This window comes from Caretta caretta, chromosome 5, assembly GCF_965140235.1.
Source record: "Caretta caretta isolate rCarCar2 chromosome 5, rCarCar1.hap1, whole genome shotgun sequence".
Lineage (NCBI taxonomy): Eukaryota > Metazoa > Chordata > Testudines > Cheloniidae > Caretta > Caretta caretta.
In genome coordinates, this window is record NC_134210.1 from 51,825,906 (window position 1) to 51,841,591 (window position 15,686).

General features: G+C 42.7%; 1 protein-coding gene across 2 annotated transcripts in view; it reads right to left on the bottom strand.

The window, feature by feature from the left end:
• The window catches only part of DHFR (dihydrofolate reductase), a 72,816-nt gene that overhangs the window by 43,203 nt on the left and 13,927 nt on the right, over positions 1-15,686 (bottom strand). For both annotated transcript variants that reach the window (XM_048850058.2, XM_048850062.2), the window contains exon 4: positions 6,022-6,148. In XM_048850058.2, the coding sequence (XP_048706015.2) occupies positions 6,022-6,148 (127 nt within the window). The remainder of the gene's footprint in view (positions 1-6,021; positions 6,149-15,686) is intronic.

Here is a 15,686-nt window from a genome sequence, read left to right on the forward strand (position 1 = left end):
GCACTGACTGTGCCTGAGTTATGGTAGGAAAACACAGTGATCTGGCAACTAGCATCCAATCTATTGCACCCCAAGTAATTTGGACACATTATTCACTCCACCTGGGAGCTTTGGATCTAAAGTGGATTCCAGCAGAACAGAAAGGTACATAAGACTACAAAAGTTGTGAACTTTAACTAATGCTTCACTGTTTTAGGTGAGGAAACAGACACTCCACATTTACAGATCCTTTTGCACGCTGAAATTTGTCTTTTTTGTGTGGCAAAATTTTGAGTGGCTTGTTTGAACTCAAAGCACACAAGGATTTTCCTGGCTGAATGAGCCACTGACCTATCCTTTCCACATTACTAAATTGGAGGTGGTTGTGGTTAGAAAGGTGGGTCCCAGAATGGTAGAGGTTGATAACCACTGTGATGCACAATACTTTTTTTAATTAAATGTAGCAAACAAGATTCAGAAATCAGATTGAGAAAGGAAACTGATCCATGAACAATGTCAGATAGTTATTTAAAGTAAGGAAAAATGTGTGTGTGGGGGGGTTAGCGGTATTGAACAGATTAATAAAGGGGAATAGGGTGTATTCTGAACTCCTTGCCAATAAGCTGCTTTAGCTACTGCCAATAAGAACATATTTAATTCTGCAATTGAGTTTCTTACGGTGTGAATAATTTATTTAGACTTTTACAGTGCAATTTACCATGTAATGCTTTTTGAAAAATAATTGATATACCATCAAATTGCTGCTATTGTCTTCAACAGAATCGAACAATGCTAATGTTCTCACTTTTAAAATGGTTGTCCACTCTTCAAATAAAACTTCTTGGTTTATCGTGTGTAGAACCCATTCTAGAACGAGGTTTAACTTTCAAGGAATTTAACTTGAACCTTCCTGCTCCTCAATGTGTCATGGTGAAACTGACTGAGAACAAGTAATTCCTCAGTCTACAATATGCTGTGCTTCATTTACAGCAAGAACAGGATCCACACAGAAAGACGACAACAAATTGGGAATCTCCAGATTAATTCTCACCAACTGGTGAATTTAGCGCTAATGGGAAAAGATAATATTTAAAAAGCTGTTTTCTCAGAAGTGTGCGTTTGCGGCAGGTCATCTTTAAAAGTCTATTGTGCATAGGGAAATACAAGTGCAGAAATACCAAGATACAGAGTAGTCAAAATACACCTCTGAAGTATTTTCACCAAAAACAAACAAATCCATTCCCAATCTTTTTCCCTGCTGCCCCATTCCTTCCCCTAAACAAAAATAATAATATCTATCATGCAGTCAAACATTTTAATCATATGGTGATTTCTTGCTGGATTTAAATTAGGCTTGATGTAGTCAACCTGGAATTATAAAATAGGCATACTGGATAAAGATAGCTTAATTAAGTTTCTTGGAAAACTCCTGAACCAACCTCCCATCCAGATGTCAGAAGGAGAGTGTGACAGGGTGGGACTCACCACTGCAGTGCCTCCTACTAGCTGTTTTGGAAATTAGCTCTGCACCCTCTTCTGGTGGTATCTCGCCTGTTGTCACCTCTGCTCCTGGATCCGTGTTGCCCCAAGGACTGCGGTGTCCTCTTCATGACACAGCCCTTAGTCTGTACCACACTCAGTGTCCCCCCCTTCCAGGGGACAGTATCGCAGTCCCTCAGTCCAGCCACTTCCTCAGTGGCAAGTGTGGGCGGGAGTGGGGGAAAGGTGACAACCCAGGGCTGCTTGTGGCGCCCCCTCCGACTCCTCTGTAGATCTCCCTGGGCCACTTCCCCACAGTCCCAGCACCCTCTTTGCCTTTGCCTCAGGGCCTCAGCCTGCAGATCCCTGCAGCCTGCCAGGAGCTGCCTTTAGCTCCCCAGGTCTTTGCCTGCCAGATGCTTGCTGTCCTCTGCCTGCTAGGCAGCCAGTGCTCCTCAAGATCCAGGGAGTGACTGAAGGTGCTCTGCTCCCCATCCCTTCTTATATGGGCAAGTCTGGCCCTGATTGGCTGCCTCCTGCGCAGCCTCCCTAAAGCTCTATTAACCCCTTATGGGCCAGTATGGGCAGATGCCCCAGCACAGAGAGGAAGATATCAAAGTTCTGAAGTTAATAGGCCTACATTTTGTGGCCTGCTGGATGTCCAGTTGCATTCTAACAAGTATAACCTGTATCCAGAGGGAAAAAATAGAATAATCCAACACAATCCCTAACCTCTTGGTGTCCATTCCATGAGACACAGATGAACAGACTTCTCAAGACACATTAGCGTGACAGCTTATTCCAGAGAGAAAGGCTTAAAAGGGAAGTCAGTGCCCTCATTCCGTGTTGTGAATACTAAGATAACAAAGGTCAGTCTGGGGATACCAGAAATATCATGGTTCTCTCCTACACCAGCCTTTTCAGTATTCCAGGAAGTTAGGAATGGAAAGGACTGAAGTCATTAGATGACATTTACCCCCGGTTTAAAGTCTAGTGGTTAAACAGGATATTTACCACTAACGTCCCAGAGATCATTGAACCTGCTGACAATATTCTGAAGCCAATGGCCACAAAGTGCATTCGAGGAGGTATGATCAATAAAGTAGAAGGATGAAGTTCCCAGTTGTCTGGGATTAATCTGGGTGTAAATTAACTCATCTATGCTGATATCTTGCCCTGCAGCATGAGGTGATGTTTGGATCATAAGCAGATTCTGAGAGCGTCCACCCTGGCTGTGTTTATACACTGCTGAGCTGGGGTCTATAGGAATGTGAAAGATCTTGCTTCTTTAAGGCTCCACTGAAGTGAAAAGTGGGCAAGCCAGAATTCCCTGGGCAATATTTCCTTTAGAGTCTATGTTTTTTAAGCCAACTTGGTCACGAGACATCTCCTAGTCCTTCCACTCTCTTGCCTGCACACTGATTCAGAGAACAGAAACAACTGTAGTCCATGAGCTCACCTAAGCATCCCTACACCAAAAGAGGCAGAGAAGAGGTGAGGCCAGAGTCCCTCACACTGACCAGCTGAGAAGAGCACAGGCTACGTTATCTTAAAGGGTGATGCAATGGCTGTTCTTCTCAGGATCTCCAGGCAGCATTGTCATTGAGGCACACTGTCTCCTGAATCTCCCATTTAAGAGGTGGTGGCTCATTACTGCCTCCAACATGGGCATGCATCTAATAATAAAAACTGGCCCTATACCTTCATTAAGTCACACAAAGTAGTACGATCAAAATAAAGCTTTAAAAAGCAGATATCTACTATCAATGGATAAAATGATTCATTTAAATTAACAGCAGGCATTTAGTATCCACACAGATAATTTTCTACCTGCACGTCTCTACATGGTAATCTCCCAGAAGTCTTTATCACAAAACTACAGTACATCCCTGATGTAAGCACTAAAAATGTTACCTTCACTTTTCATCAAACACTTATAATTAAAATCATAATGCTAGTTTAAATGCACAACTCCGTACACAACTGTCAGATTTTTCTCAGTAAGCTACAAGCTTTCACAAAATCTCTTGATTAGATACTTGAAATAATGGAAACAGTTAAATTTAAAATCAGATTCTATTATGTTGATCAAGCCGCTTTTGATCAAGTCTGTTTATCGTATCCACCTTGCAAATTATTATTTTTCTAAACAAGGGTAGGTGTGCTGTGGTTCCAAATAGCATTGTTGTCTGCAAGGCAGCAAAAAACAGTGCACAAGATAAAAACAGTTAACTAGGTTAGAAGTCTACAGTACAGAATAAATTCACTGTAAGAGGAGGGAACATTAAAATACATATTTTGAACCACTGGATGTGCAAGAAGAAATTACTTCTGCGTAAGTTGCCCTTTCTTCTGAACTGCAGACAGAAACTGTCATAAATATAAAGGGAAGGGTAATCACCTTTCTGTATACAGTGCTATAAAATCCCTCCTGGCCAGAGGCAAAACCCTTTCACCTGTAAAGTGTTAATAAGCTAAGATAACCTTGCTGGCACCTGACCAAAATGACCAATGAGGAGACAAGATACTTCAAATCTGGAGTGGGGGGAACAAAGGGTTCGTCTGTTTGTGTGATGCTTTTGCCAGGAACAGATCAGGAATGCAGCCGTACAACTGTTAGTTAGTAAGTAATCTAGCTAGAAATGTGCTAGATTTCCTTTTGTTTAATGGCTAGTAAAATAAGCGGCGCTGGATGGAATGTATATTCCTGTTTGTATCTTTTTGTAACTTAAGGTTTTGCCTAGAGGGATTCTCTATGTTTTGAATCGGATTTCCCTGTAAGGTATTTACCATCCTGATTTTACAGAGGTGATTCTTTTACCTTTTCTTTAATTAAAATTCTTCTTTTGAGAACCCGATTGATTTTTCATTGTTCTTAAGATCCAAGGGTTTGGGTCTGTGTTCACCTGTACAAATTGGTGAGAATTTTTAATCAAGCCTTCCCCATGAAAGGGGGTATAGGGCTTGGGGGGATATTTTGGGGGAAGACGTCTCCAAGTGGGCTCTTTCCCTGGTCTTTATGTAAGACACTTGGTGGTGGCGGCAGCATACGGTTCAAGGACAAGGCAAAGTTTGTACCTTGGGGAAATTTTTAACCTAAGCTAGTAAGAATAAGCTTAGGGAGGTCTTTCATGCAGGTCCCCCCATCTGTATCCTAGAGTTCAGAGTGGGGAAGAAACCTTGACAGAAGCCAAGTCAACTCTCTTGTTCCCGTTTTGTAATTACGCCAAATCTGAAAAGAGTTCCACCAAAAAAAGGTATCTTCATTAAATATGGAAGCAGAGGGCTCAGATGTTGGGTAATGAAGGGTAACTACTATTTCTATATTTTCCTTTACAAGTTGTTCAAGAAACTGGGCATAAAGCTAGGTAAGCATCTTGTGGGGGAAAAAAACCTGCACTAAACGATTTCAAGATAGCAAATTAGTGAGATAATAATGTGAAAGATTAAAATATTTTTTAAAACAATGTATTTCTTACAATTATTAAATGAACTTATGATTGAATAAGAACTTAGTGACACCTAATTTTCCATTACAGGGAAAAGATATACATTTACTTTAATCAGTTATAGTGAGGCGGGTTCAAGAAACATACCTTTTTGTAAAGTACACATTGAGGTTGGCAGAACATTGATCTAGAATCGATGATCACTGATAATTTTTTCCATGCTCAAAAACATTACCAGACTAAATCTGGTATGAGGGTGTATGTGTGGAGAGAGAGAGTGTCCAGAAGAAGCTGCTAATGGTTAAAGAGGTGGCTTTGTGGGGATAGGGATGGTGTCAGGGGCAGCTGAAACCTGTTGTGTGGATAGGGGAAGATGAGTGGTTTGGGATGGGAGTGTCTGCATGGGGCATGGCTGGTTGCTAGGTGGAGGAGGTTAGGGCCAACACTAGGTACACGCCTCACTTTCTGTCTCCACTACTATCTCTGCTTGTTGCTGCTGCCGCCTCACTGCTTGCCTGCTCTTCCCAGAATTCCTTTTGCTTCCACACAGGTCCACAGTACCTTCTAGTGGCCATGAGCTGCAACTGCAGGGCCCTTCCTGCAGCCCAGCTGTAGGATTAGATAAGTATAATGTAAAGGGTTAAATTAGCTTAGCTAAAAATTTATACATGCTTTGCAGTTTGTTGTAAAGTGCAGATGGGTAGCAGTTGTGGAAAGGCCTTGAAAGATGGTATGTTTGATTGCAAATACTGGACCTGGAATATGGCTGATAAGATAGGAGGAAAGTCTTTGAAGAAACCCCAATTATCAAAGATGGTTCTAACTGGTTTTAGCAAAGGAAAGGATTCGAGAAATAGTGGCCATAGTCATATGTATGTGGTAAATAAGGTATAAAAAGGTTAACTCTTGAGAGTTTGTTGCTAGTAGCTGCCTATCCAGTTGGAGCCAGCCAATATGGCTTTGAGCATCCCCAGTGCTAGTCCTGTCGTAAGTACTTGATCAATACAATTACAAGTTATTGTATGCGTGCGCTAACTGCTGAGCCATCTGGCTCCCACCTCTCATGGTCCCACAATACCATTTTAAGAGTATTAATTTAGTGTTCCAACTGTACCTTATAAACAGAACTGCCTCCGATGATCCAAACCATGTCTACCTTACTTTTTAACTCTGGTGAGTCCAGAAGAACTAAAGCATCATCCAGACTTTTGGCAAGGTAATCTGCTCCTTTTGGGGTTTCCCTAGAAAATAAAGTTTTATTGCTTAATAGCTGTAGAGTGTGTTCACCATGATAGTGTAATTTAAGTAGCTACTTTATATTTTGTCTAAATTTGTTTATAAACATGTCCAAATACATTTTACATTTAGCACAATCTTTAGCAACAAGGTAGACTTTTTTTAAAATAAGAAGTTTAATTGAAAGTTCCCACCATACAGTGGAATAGAATCTTCTGCATTACAAATCAGCATTTTATTTTAACAAACAACTAATTAAGTTGTATTATAAATTATGGGGTTTAAATTTTGTATTGGATATTTATTTAAACAACACAAGAGACATAGATTGATAAGTCTAATTAAACTACCAGACTTCTGTTTCAACCTGACTCCTACTAGAATTATGCTTTTCATAATGAAGCTAGACACACAACAACCCCCTCTCTCTAACCCAGGGGTTGGCAACCAGCAGCACGCAAGCCGATTTTTACTGGCACTCTACTGCCAGCCGGGGTCCCGGCTGCCAGCCTGGGTGAATGAAAACCCAGGCTGGCAGCGGGCTGAGCAGGGCCGGTGGCTGGGACCCTGGTTGGCAGGAGCCGGCGGATGGAACCCCAGACCAGCAGCAGGCTGAGCTGCTGAGCCCGCCGCCGGTCTGGGGTTCTGTCTGCTGGCCCCTCTCAGCCCGCTGCCGGTCTGGAGTTCCGGCCACCGGCCCCTTGCCAGCCAGGGTCTCGGCCATTGGCCCCACTCAGCCCGCTGCTGGCCTGAGTGAACGGAACCCCCAGCTGGCAGCGGGCTGAACGGAGCCGGCGGCCAGGACCCTGGCTGGTAGAAACTGGCCAAACCCCAGACCACCAGCGGGTGAGCCGCTGCCGGTCTGGGGTTCTGTCTGCCACCCAGCTCAGCCCGCTGACAGTCTGGGGTTCCGGCCGCTGGCCCCTTGCCAGCCGGGGTCCCGGCCATCTGCCCTGCTCAGCCTGCTGCCGGCCTGAGATACCAGCCGCTGGCCCCGCACACCTCGCTGCTGGTCTGGGGTTCTAGCCGCCCAGCTCCCTGCCAGCCGGGGTCCGGGCCTCTGGCCCTGCTCAGCCCTCCTGCTGGCTTGGGGTACCGGTAGCCAGCTCAGGGCTCTGTTCCTGGCCTGGGCCCAGCACTCTGCAGCCCTTATAAAAAATTACACTACAATTAGCTTAAAAACTGGAAAAACTCAAAAAATTTGTATCTGACAGTAATCATTAAAAAAATGTATAATGTTAATAAATACATAGGTTTGATGAAACAAAGTAGCTGTACTTATATGACTGTGCTTAATTTGTGTTTTCAGTGATTTACCCTCTAAAAAAATCTCGCATGTCTCGCACCCCCAGAAAGGGCATCTCGCACCCCCAGAAGGTGCATGCACCCCAGGTTAAGAACCACTGCACTAAACTGATAATATCTGCATTTTAATTTAGTTTTAAATTAAGCTTCTTAAACATTTTAAAAACCTTCTTTACTTTACATACAACAATAGTTTAGTTATATAATATAGATTTATAGAGAGAGACCTTCTAAAAACGTTAAAATGTATTACCGGCACGCAAAACCTTTTAAGTTAGAGCGAATAAATGAAGACTCGGCACACCACTTCTGAAAGGTTGCCGACCCCTGCTCTAACCCCTGCCAAAAAAACCCAAGTTACTTTAATTTTTCCCTCTCCCCAAAGATGACAATGCTAATTTGAACTTCTATTTGACTGGATGTGCAGTCATTACCTGCAGATTTGAAGCTGTGCCCCAAAAGTTTAGCTTTTAAAGTACTTTAGGTACTACAAACTTCTGTCAATGCACACAATTCTATTAATATAAATCAGGTCTGTACAGGTCTTTGGCTATTTTAGGAAAAAGTTTTATAAAATTTATATCATGTAAAACGTATTCTCTTGCAATATTTTCCACCAGTTTTTTTTCTAGTCCAGTGGTTTTCAACTAGGGGTACATGTATCCCTGTCGGTATGCAGAGGTCTTCCAGGGGGTACATCAATTCATCTAGATACTTGCCTAGTTGCACTAGCAAAGTCAGTACAAACTAAAATTTCATACAGACAGTGACTTGTTTATGCTGTTCTACATACTATACACTGAAATGTAAGTACAATATTTTTATTCCAATTGATTTATTTTATAATTATTTGATAAAAAGGAAAAAGTAAGCAATTTTTCAGTAATAATGGCTGTGACACTTTTGTATATTTTGTAAGCAAGTTGTTTTTAAGTGAGGTGTAATTTGGGAATACGCAAGACAAATCAGCTTCCTGAAAGGGGTACAGTAGTGTGGCAAGGTTGAGAGCCACTGTTCTAGTCAAATGTCCATAAACAAAAGAAAACAAATCCTCCACAGAATTATGAGTAACACACTACGGTTACATATGCATGGCCAGGTGTTTTTGTTTGTTTGTTTTGTTGAAGAGCAGGATTGGGCCCTCCATTTGTAGACCGATACAATGGATGATGGGGATACAATACTAAATAGGGTATCCTCTTGAGAAAGTTAAAATTTTGGATGATTACTGAAATCTTTAAATGCTGCAGGGCTAGGAGCAGATGTGTGACATTGCTTAACCCAGTTATGGGCAGCACAGTGTAATGTAGCTAAAATTAGCTACATACTTTCTCCCTACTGCTACTCTTTATAGTTTGGGTGGTCTATCTATCAGATTTCCTGTAGTCAATATGTTCTTTCAAACATTTACACACAGTCCTGTCTTTTAACTGTTTTAACAATTTTGGTCAAATAAAAAGGTTTCTGACTCTTGTTTAATGCACTTCCAGTCTCCTTAGTAATGAAAACAATTACTTCCCCCTACCCCCGCAAACAACAACAATCTTTGCACAGAACAGCATAACAATAGAGCATGGCTCTAGCAGCTGCAAAAATTAACTTCACAGAGTGCTATATATAAAATGAATAAACATCTTCATCACTTCAGGAAAAGCTCTAATCTGCATTACACATTTGCCAAGTGGGATTCCTTTCTACTTTATTTTGGCTTCAATTTACTTTGAATAGCATTTAGCATGTGAAGTACATAATTTCAAGAGTGTTTGGACATGTTACAGTTTTCTTTTATTTGGCTCTACTGAGCAGGGTAGGGGAATAAATTAATAGAGGATCTCAAAATGGGGAAGAATGGAGAAAGAGTCATGAAGAATTATCCAACCTGCAAGACATTTACATTTATTGGCTTCTGGTTACGGATGTTTACAAGTTAACATTTGCTTGTCACTAGGGAGTGTGGTAGCTTAAGAGAAGCATGGAGCAAGGCTCTGAGAAACTGGAAGTATATGTTTTCCCTTGAAGGCTATTACTGCCCAAAATGAAACAAAACTAAATAGAAAAAGAAAATCCGCAAAAAGCAACATAAGCAATCAAATTACCAAGCAGTCAAGAAACTATAGAAGTGTGATTAAATGCAGGAACTAGGGAGATTATGAGAAGGCTCAAAATGTCTGCATGTAGATTTGATACACACACATATGATATGTTAAAGTGAATTCAAGAATGCACACATGAAGAATGCTGAATTGACTGCTTTGGATATTGGGGTTATCCACAGAACAGGTGGAGAACAAACCATGACTATCCCACCAACAATGTTCCAGAGGGGCCAGCTCCAGGGGTATGAGAGTAAAATAGTTTCCAGGCCCAGACCTGGGTAATAAGCTGGCTAATTAATGCCAATTATAATGATGTATGCGCCTGAGAGTGAGAAACATGGAATACCTGTTCCCCGAGAACTGGATTCAAATTAAAATTTATGACATGGGACTTAAAAAATCTCAGAGGGAAACACCTTTTGACCCTGATCCCGCAAGCCCTGTATAGTAGGAGGATGGACTGCTGAACCCATACGGATACTCGTTGATTTCAGTGGGGCTCCATGTGAGCACAGCAATCTGCCTGTATATTACACACTGCAGCATGGGATCCTTTGTAGTTGGCCTGGGCTGGATTTGAACTGGTGGCATAGGCAAGCACTTCATCTCTATCTCATTAAGCAATCCAGTAGCCTTTATTATGAAGATTCATAGGCGACTGGGAATAAAATTACGGTAGTTTCTCTGGCTCCTGGAAATACCGTAACCTCTCTCTCTTATATAAAGTAACATTGTGGACAACAATTAGGCTGTCCACTCATGTATTGGAACTAGAGTAATGATGTTATGTGGGGTAATAAATGGTTACTAGTTGTTTTTTGAGATGTGTTGCACGCATTCATTCTACTGCAGGTGAGTGTGTGCCCAGTGCATGACTGACAGATTCCAGTCTCCCCTTCACCTCCCCGTTACCTGTCAGGGTGCCTTGAGTGCCCTCTAGTGCTGCGCATCTCTGCATGAAGATATAAAGTATACAGGGTGGAGCTGTCCTCAACACCCTCCCCCCACCCAGTTTCTCCTTGCTGTACAGACTTCAACAGAGAGGAGAAGGAAGGTGGGTCATGAAATGGACATGTGCAACACATTTCAACAGTACAACAGTTATGGAAAGGTCGGTAACCATTTCTTCTTCTTCAACTGATTACAAATGTTTGTTCCACTGTAGATGACTCACAAGCAGATTCATCTGGAGGTAGGCCTGCAGTCTATTTGAACAGTGACTGTAGAACAAAAGGCCTGAATCTGGTACTGTTCCTGGACTGAGAGGATATAGTGTAATGAAAAGCAAATGTGTGTACTGATGACCAACTTGCGACTTTGCAAATGTCCAGAATAGAAATTTGTGCCAGAAAAGCTTCAGATTCTGCATGTGCCCTAGTTGAATAGGCTAGCTTTCCAGCTGGTGGAGTAACATTAGCCACCTGGTAACACAAATGAATACACAAAGAAATCCAGGAGGAAATCCTCTGAACAGACAGATACTTGTGGCCTTTCCTTCTGTTCACCACCACAATGAACAATTGTGATGATCTAAATGACTTAGTCTGGTCCAGGTAAAAGGCTAAAACTCTTCTTATGTCTAATGAGCAGAGCTTTTCTTCATCTCTATGAGCATGAGGCTTTTGAAAGAAAGTTGGCGAATAGATTGCCTGATTAATATGAGAGTTGGATACCACTTTTGTCAGGAACCTGATGTGAAAGCAAAAGTAAACCTTGTCCTTAAAGAAGACTGCATAGGGAAGCTCTGAAACCAAAGCTCTCAACTTGCCCACTCTTCTTGTCAAGGTAATTGTGATCAAAAGCGCCACCTTCACAGAGAGGTGGGGTAGAGAATGAATTGCGAGTGGTTTAAAGGATGGTCCCATTAAGTTTGCTAATACCAGGTTCAGCTCCCATGGGAGAATATGTTCTTGTACCTGTGGGAATATTCTATTCAGGCCTTTCAAAAACCCGATAGCAAGGGAACTGGGGAAAAAACAAACAAACAAACAGATTTGTTGTTCACCAACAGATAGAAAGCTGAAATAGTTGCTAGATGAACCTTGATAGCGCTAACTGCTAGACCTTGATGTTTTAGGTTCAGAAGATAATTCATCATATGTTGGATAGGAGCTCACTCCAGAGGAACACCGTTCTGGTGGAACCGGATACTTCTATGTAGCCAGGTAAGTATTCCTGTCTGAAGACTTTCTACTACGTAGAAGTACTTTTTGCAAGCCTTTTCTAATGGTGTTAGCCATGAATAAGGCTCCGTGTTTGTCACGGATTCTGTGACCTCTGCAGCAGCCCGTGAGCCGCCTGAGAAGCTCAGGCAGCCCCTGTGCCAGTCACACTGGTTGCTGCTAGGGCAGTCTCAGGCCCCCCATCCCTCAGCAGCAGGAATGTGGGTGGGTGGGTGGGGGGCTCAGGGCTGGGGATTGGGGTGTGGGGTGGTGCTTACCGGGGGGGCGCCTCCCCTTCCTTAGCTCCTAGCTCGACATGTTGCCCCCGCCTGCAGGCACTGGCCATGGTTCCCAGCCAATGGGAGCTGTTTGGGGTGGAATGGAGGCAGAATGTGGAATTAAGAGCTGGAGGTTGCTACTTCCCAGGAGCGGGGTTGGGAACCTGCCCCATCCCTGCCAATCCACCCCCGAGCACCTGTGGTGCCCCCTCTGGGTCCTGGCACCCCCAGGGCCACCCCCCCAAGAACTGCCTCTCACCCCCAAGTTTTAGTCAGGGGTATATAGTAAAAGTCCTGGACAGGTCATGGGCCTTGAATTTTTGTTCAATGCGCATGACTTTTACTAAAAATAGCCGTGACTAAAACGTAGCCTTAGCCATGAAACATCCTGGCTGTCATATGAAGGGCCTGCAGATTGAGGTAGAGGAGGTGGCCATGGTCCTGGGAAATCATGTCTGGACCCCGTGGAAGAGACAGTGGAGGTCTGACTGACAAGGTTAGCAGGGTCAAGGACTAGTGCTGCCAAGGCCACTCTGGTGCTATAAGTATAAGGTGAGCATGGTCCTGTTTGATCTTGGACAAAACTTCAGGCAGTAAAAGAATCAGATGGAAAGCATACAGTAAGGTGTTCCTCCAGGGCTGCAGAAATGCACCTGTCAATAAACCTGGGCTGTGATACCTCCCCAACCCCCACGGGAACAGAAGTGATGGAACTTTCTATTGGTCCCTGTTGCAAACAGGCCCTCTTGGAGAGTCACCTATGGTAGGAAGATGGATCTGGCCATGTCCAGATGTAGTGGCCACTCATAGTGATCGGAGAAGGACCTGCTCATTTGGTCTGCAAGCATATTCTGCACCCCTGGAAGGTAAGCAGCTCGGAGGTGAATGAAGCCGACTATATAAAACTCCCATGGGAGGATAACCTCCTGGCACAACTGAGTGGAACGGCCTCCTTGTCTAGTCACATAAAACAATCTGCTAGTATTAACAGACAACACAGCAACTCTTTCCCTTGACACGTGGAAGAAAGGCCAAGCACGCAAGATGGACAGCTCCCAAGTCTCTGATGTTTATATGAGCGTTCAGATCTTGGAAGACCATAGCCCCTGAGTCTGCAGGGACGGTTAGGATAAGACCTTTTCCTGTAGCCCTATTGTAAGGCCTAAGGCCTTTGTCTGGTGCCATATTAGGAGAGCTGCAGCCATTAGCCAAGAAGCAGAAAGTCTCATCCTCACATTCCATCTAAATTACATTAAAACAATGTAATATTGAGCTGTTATGGTGATCCTGTCCTACTAGCATCCACCATCACCAGATAAAGAAATAAATCTTAAAATGGTTCAAGAAAACTTATTTTGATAGCACTCTGTCTGGCAAGAAATCACTTATCGATAGTTATGGCTGTGAAATCCTCATTTCTTTATTGTTCTGTCTTTATGGTCCCCACTTCTGTATTGACAGGTTTCAGGTGCCACAAGTCATCCTTCTCTATTGTTTGTCTGTATGATCTCGGTCTGGTTTTTTGATTGTTTCTGCCTGTTACACAAATAATTTTGCTAGGTGTAAATCAATTAAGGTGGTGGGGGTATGATTGGTTAAAGAATTGTTTTACAATATATTAGGATTGATTAGAGAATTGTTTAATAATATTTTAGTAAAATGATTGGTTAAGGTATAGCTAAGCAGGACTCAAGTTTCACTATATAAACTAAGGTTTCAGAGTAGCATCCGTGTTAGTCTGTATCCGCAAAAAAAACAGGAGTACTTGTGGCACCTTAGAGACTAACAAATTTATTAGAGCATAAGCTTTCATGGGCTATGGCCCACTTTATTAGATACATAGAATGGAACATATAGTAAGAAGAGATAATACACACACACACACACACACACACACACACAAAGAAGGTGGAAGTTGCCATATAAACTGTAAGAGGCTAATTAATTAACATGAGCTATTATCAGCAGGAGAAAAAACACTTCTGTAGTGATAATCAAGATGGCCCACTTAGACAGTTGACAAGAAGGTGTGAGGATACTTAACATGGGGAAATAGATTCAATATGTTTAATGACCCAGCCATTCCCACTCTCTATTCAAACCCAAGTTAATAGTATCCAGTTTGCATATTAATTCAAGCTCAGCAGTTTCTCGGAGTCTGTTTTTGAAGCTTTTCTGTTGCAAAATTGCCACCCATAAGTCTTTTACCAAGTGGCCAGAGAGGTTGAAGTGTTCTCCTATCGGTTTTTGAATGTTATGATTCCTGATGTCAGATTTGTGTCCATTTATTCTTTTGCGTAGAGACTGTCTGGTTTGGCCAATGTACATGGCAGACACGCATTGATGGCATATCACTCTACTTGCGCTACATCGATGAAATCTTTATCATCATCTGGACCCATGGAAAAGAAGCCCTTGAGGAATTCCACCATGATTTCATCAATTTCCATCCCACCATCAACTTCAGCCTAGACCAATCCACACAAGTGGTCCATTTCCTGGACACTACTGTGCTAATAACTGATGGTCACATAGCCACCACCCTATACCGGAAACCTACTGACTGCTATACTTACCTACATGCCTCCAGCTTCCATCCAGGACACACCACACGATCCATTGTCTACAGCCAAGCTCTATGATACAACCGCATTTGCTCCAATCCCTCAGACAGAGACAAACACCTACAAGATCTCTATCAAGCATTCTTACAACTACACTACCCACCTGCGGAAGTGAAAAAACAGATTGACAGAGCCAGAAGAGTACCCAGAAGTCACCTACTACAGGACAGGCCCAACAAAGAAAATAACAGAACGCCACTAACTGTCACCTTCAGCCCCCAACTAAAACCTCTCCAGCGCATCAAAGATTTACAAACTATCCTGAAAAACGATCCCTCACTCTCACAGATCGTGGGAGACAGCCCACCAACCTGAAGCAAATACTCTCCAGCAACCACACACCAAAAAACACTAACCCAGGAACCTATCCTTGCAACAAAGCCTGATGCCAACTTTGTCCACATATTTATTCAAGTGACTCCATCATAGGACCTAATCACATGAGCCACGCCATCAGGGGCTCATTCACCTGCACATCTACCAATGTGATATATGCCATCACGTACCATCAATGCCCGTCTGCCATGTACATTGGCCAAACCGGACAGTCTCTACGCAAAAGAATAAATGGACACAAATCTGACATCAGGAATCATAACATTCAAAAACTGGTAGGAGAACACTTCAACCCCTCTGGCCACTCAGTAAAAGACTTATGGGTGGCAATTTTGCAACAGAGAAGCTTCAAAAACAGACTCCAACGAGAAACTGCTGAGCTTGAATTAATATGCAAACTGGATACCATTAACTTGGGTTTGAATAGAGAGAGGGAGTGGCTGGGTCATTACATATATTGAATCTATTTCCCCATGTTAAGTATCCTCACACCTTCTTGTCAACTGTCTAAGTGGGCCATCTTGACTATCACTACAAAAGTGTTTTTTCTCCTGCTGATAATAGCTCATGTTAATTAATTAGCCTCTTACAGTTTGTATGGCAACTTCCACCTTCTCTGTATGTATCTATCTATATCTATCTTCTTACTATATGTTGCATTCTATGCATCCGATGAAATGGGCAGTAGCCCAAGAAAGCTTATGCTCTAATAAATTTGTTAGTCTCTAAGGTGCCACAAGTA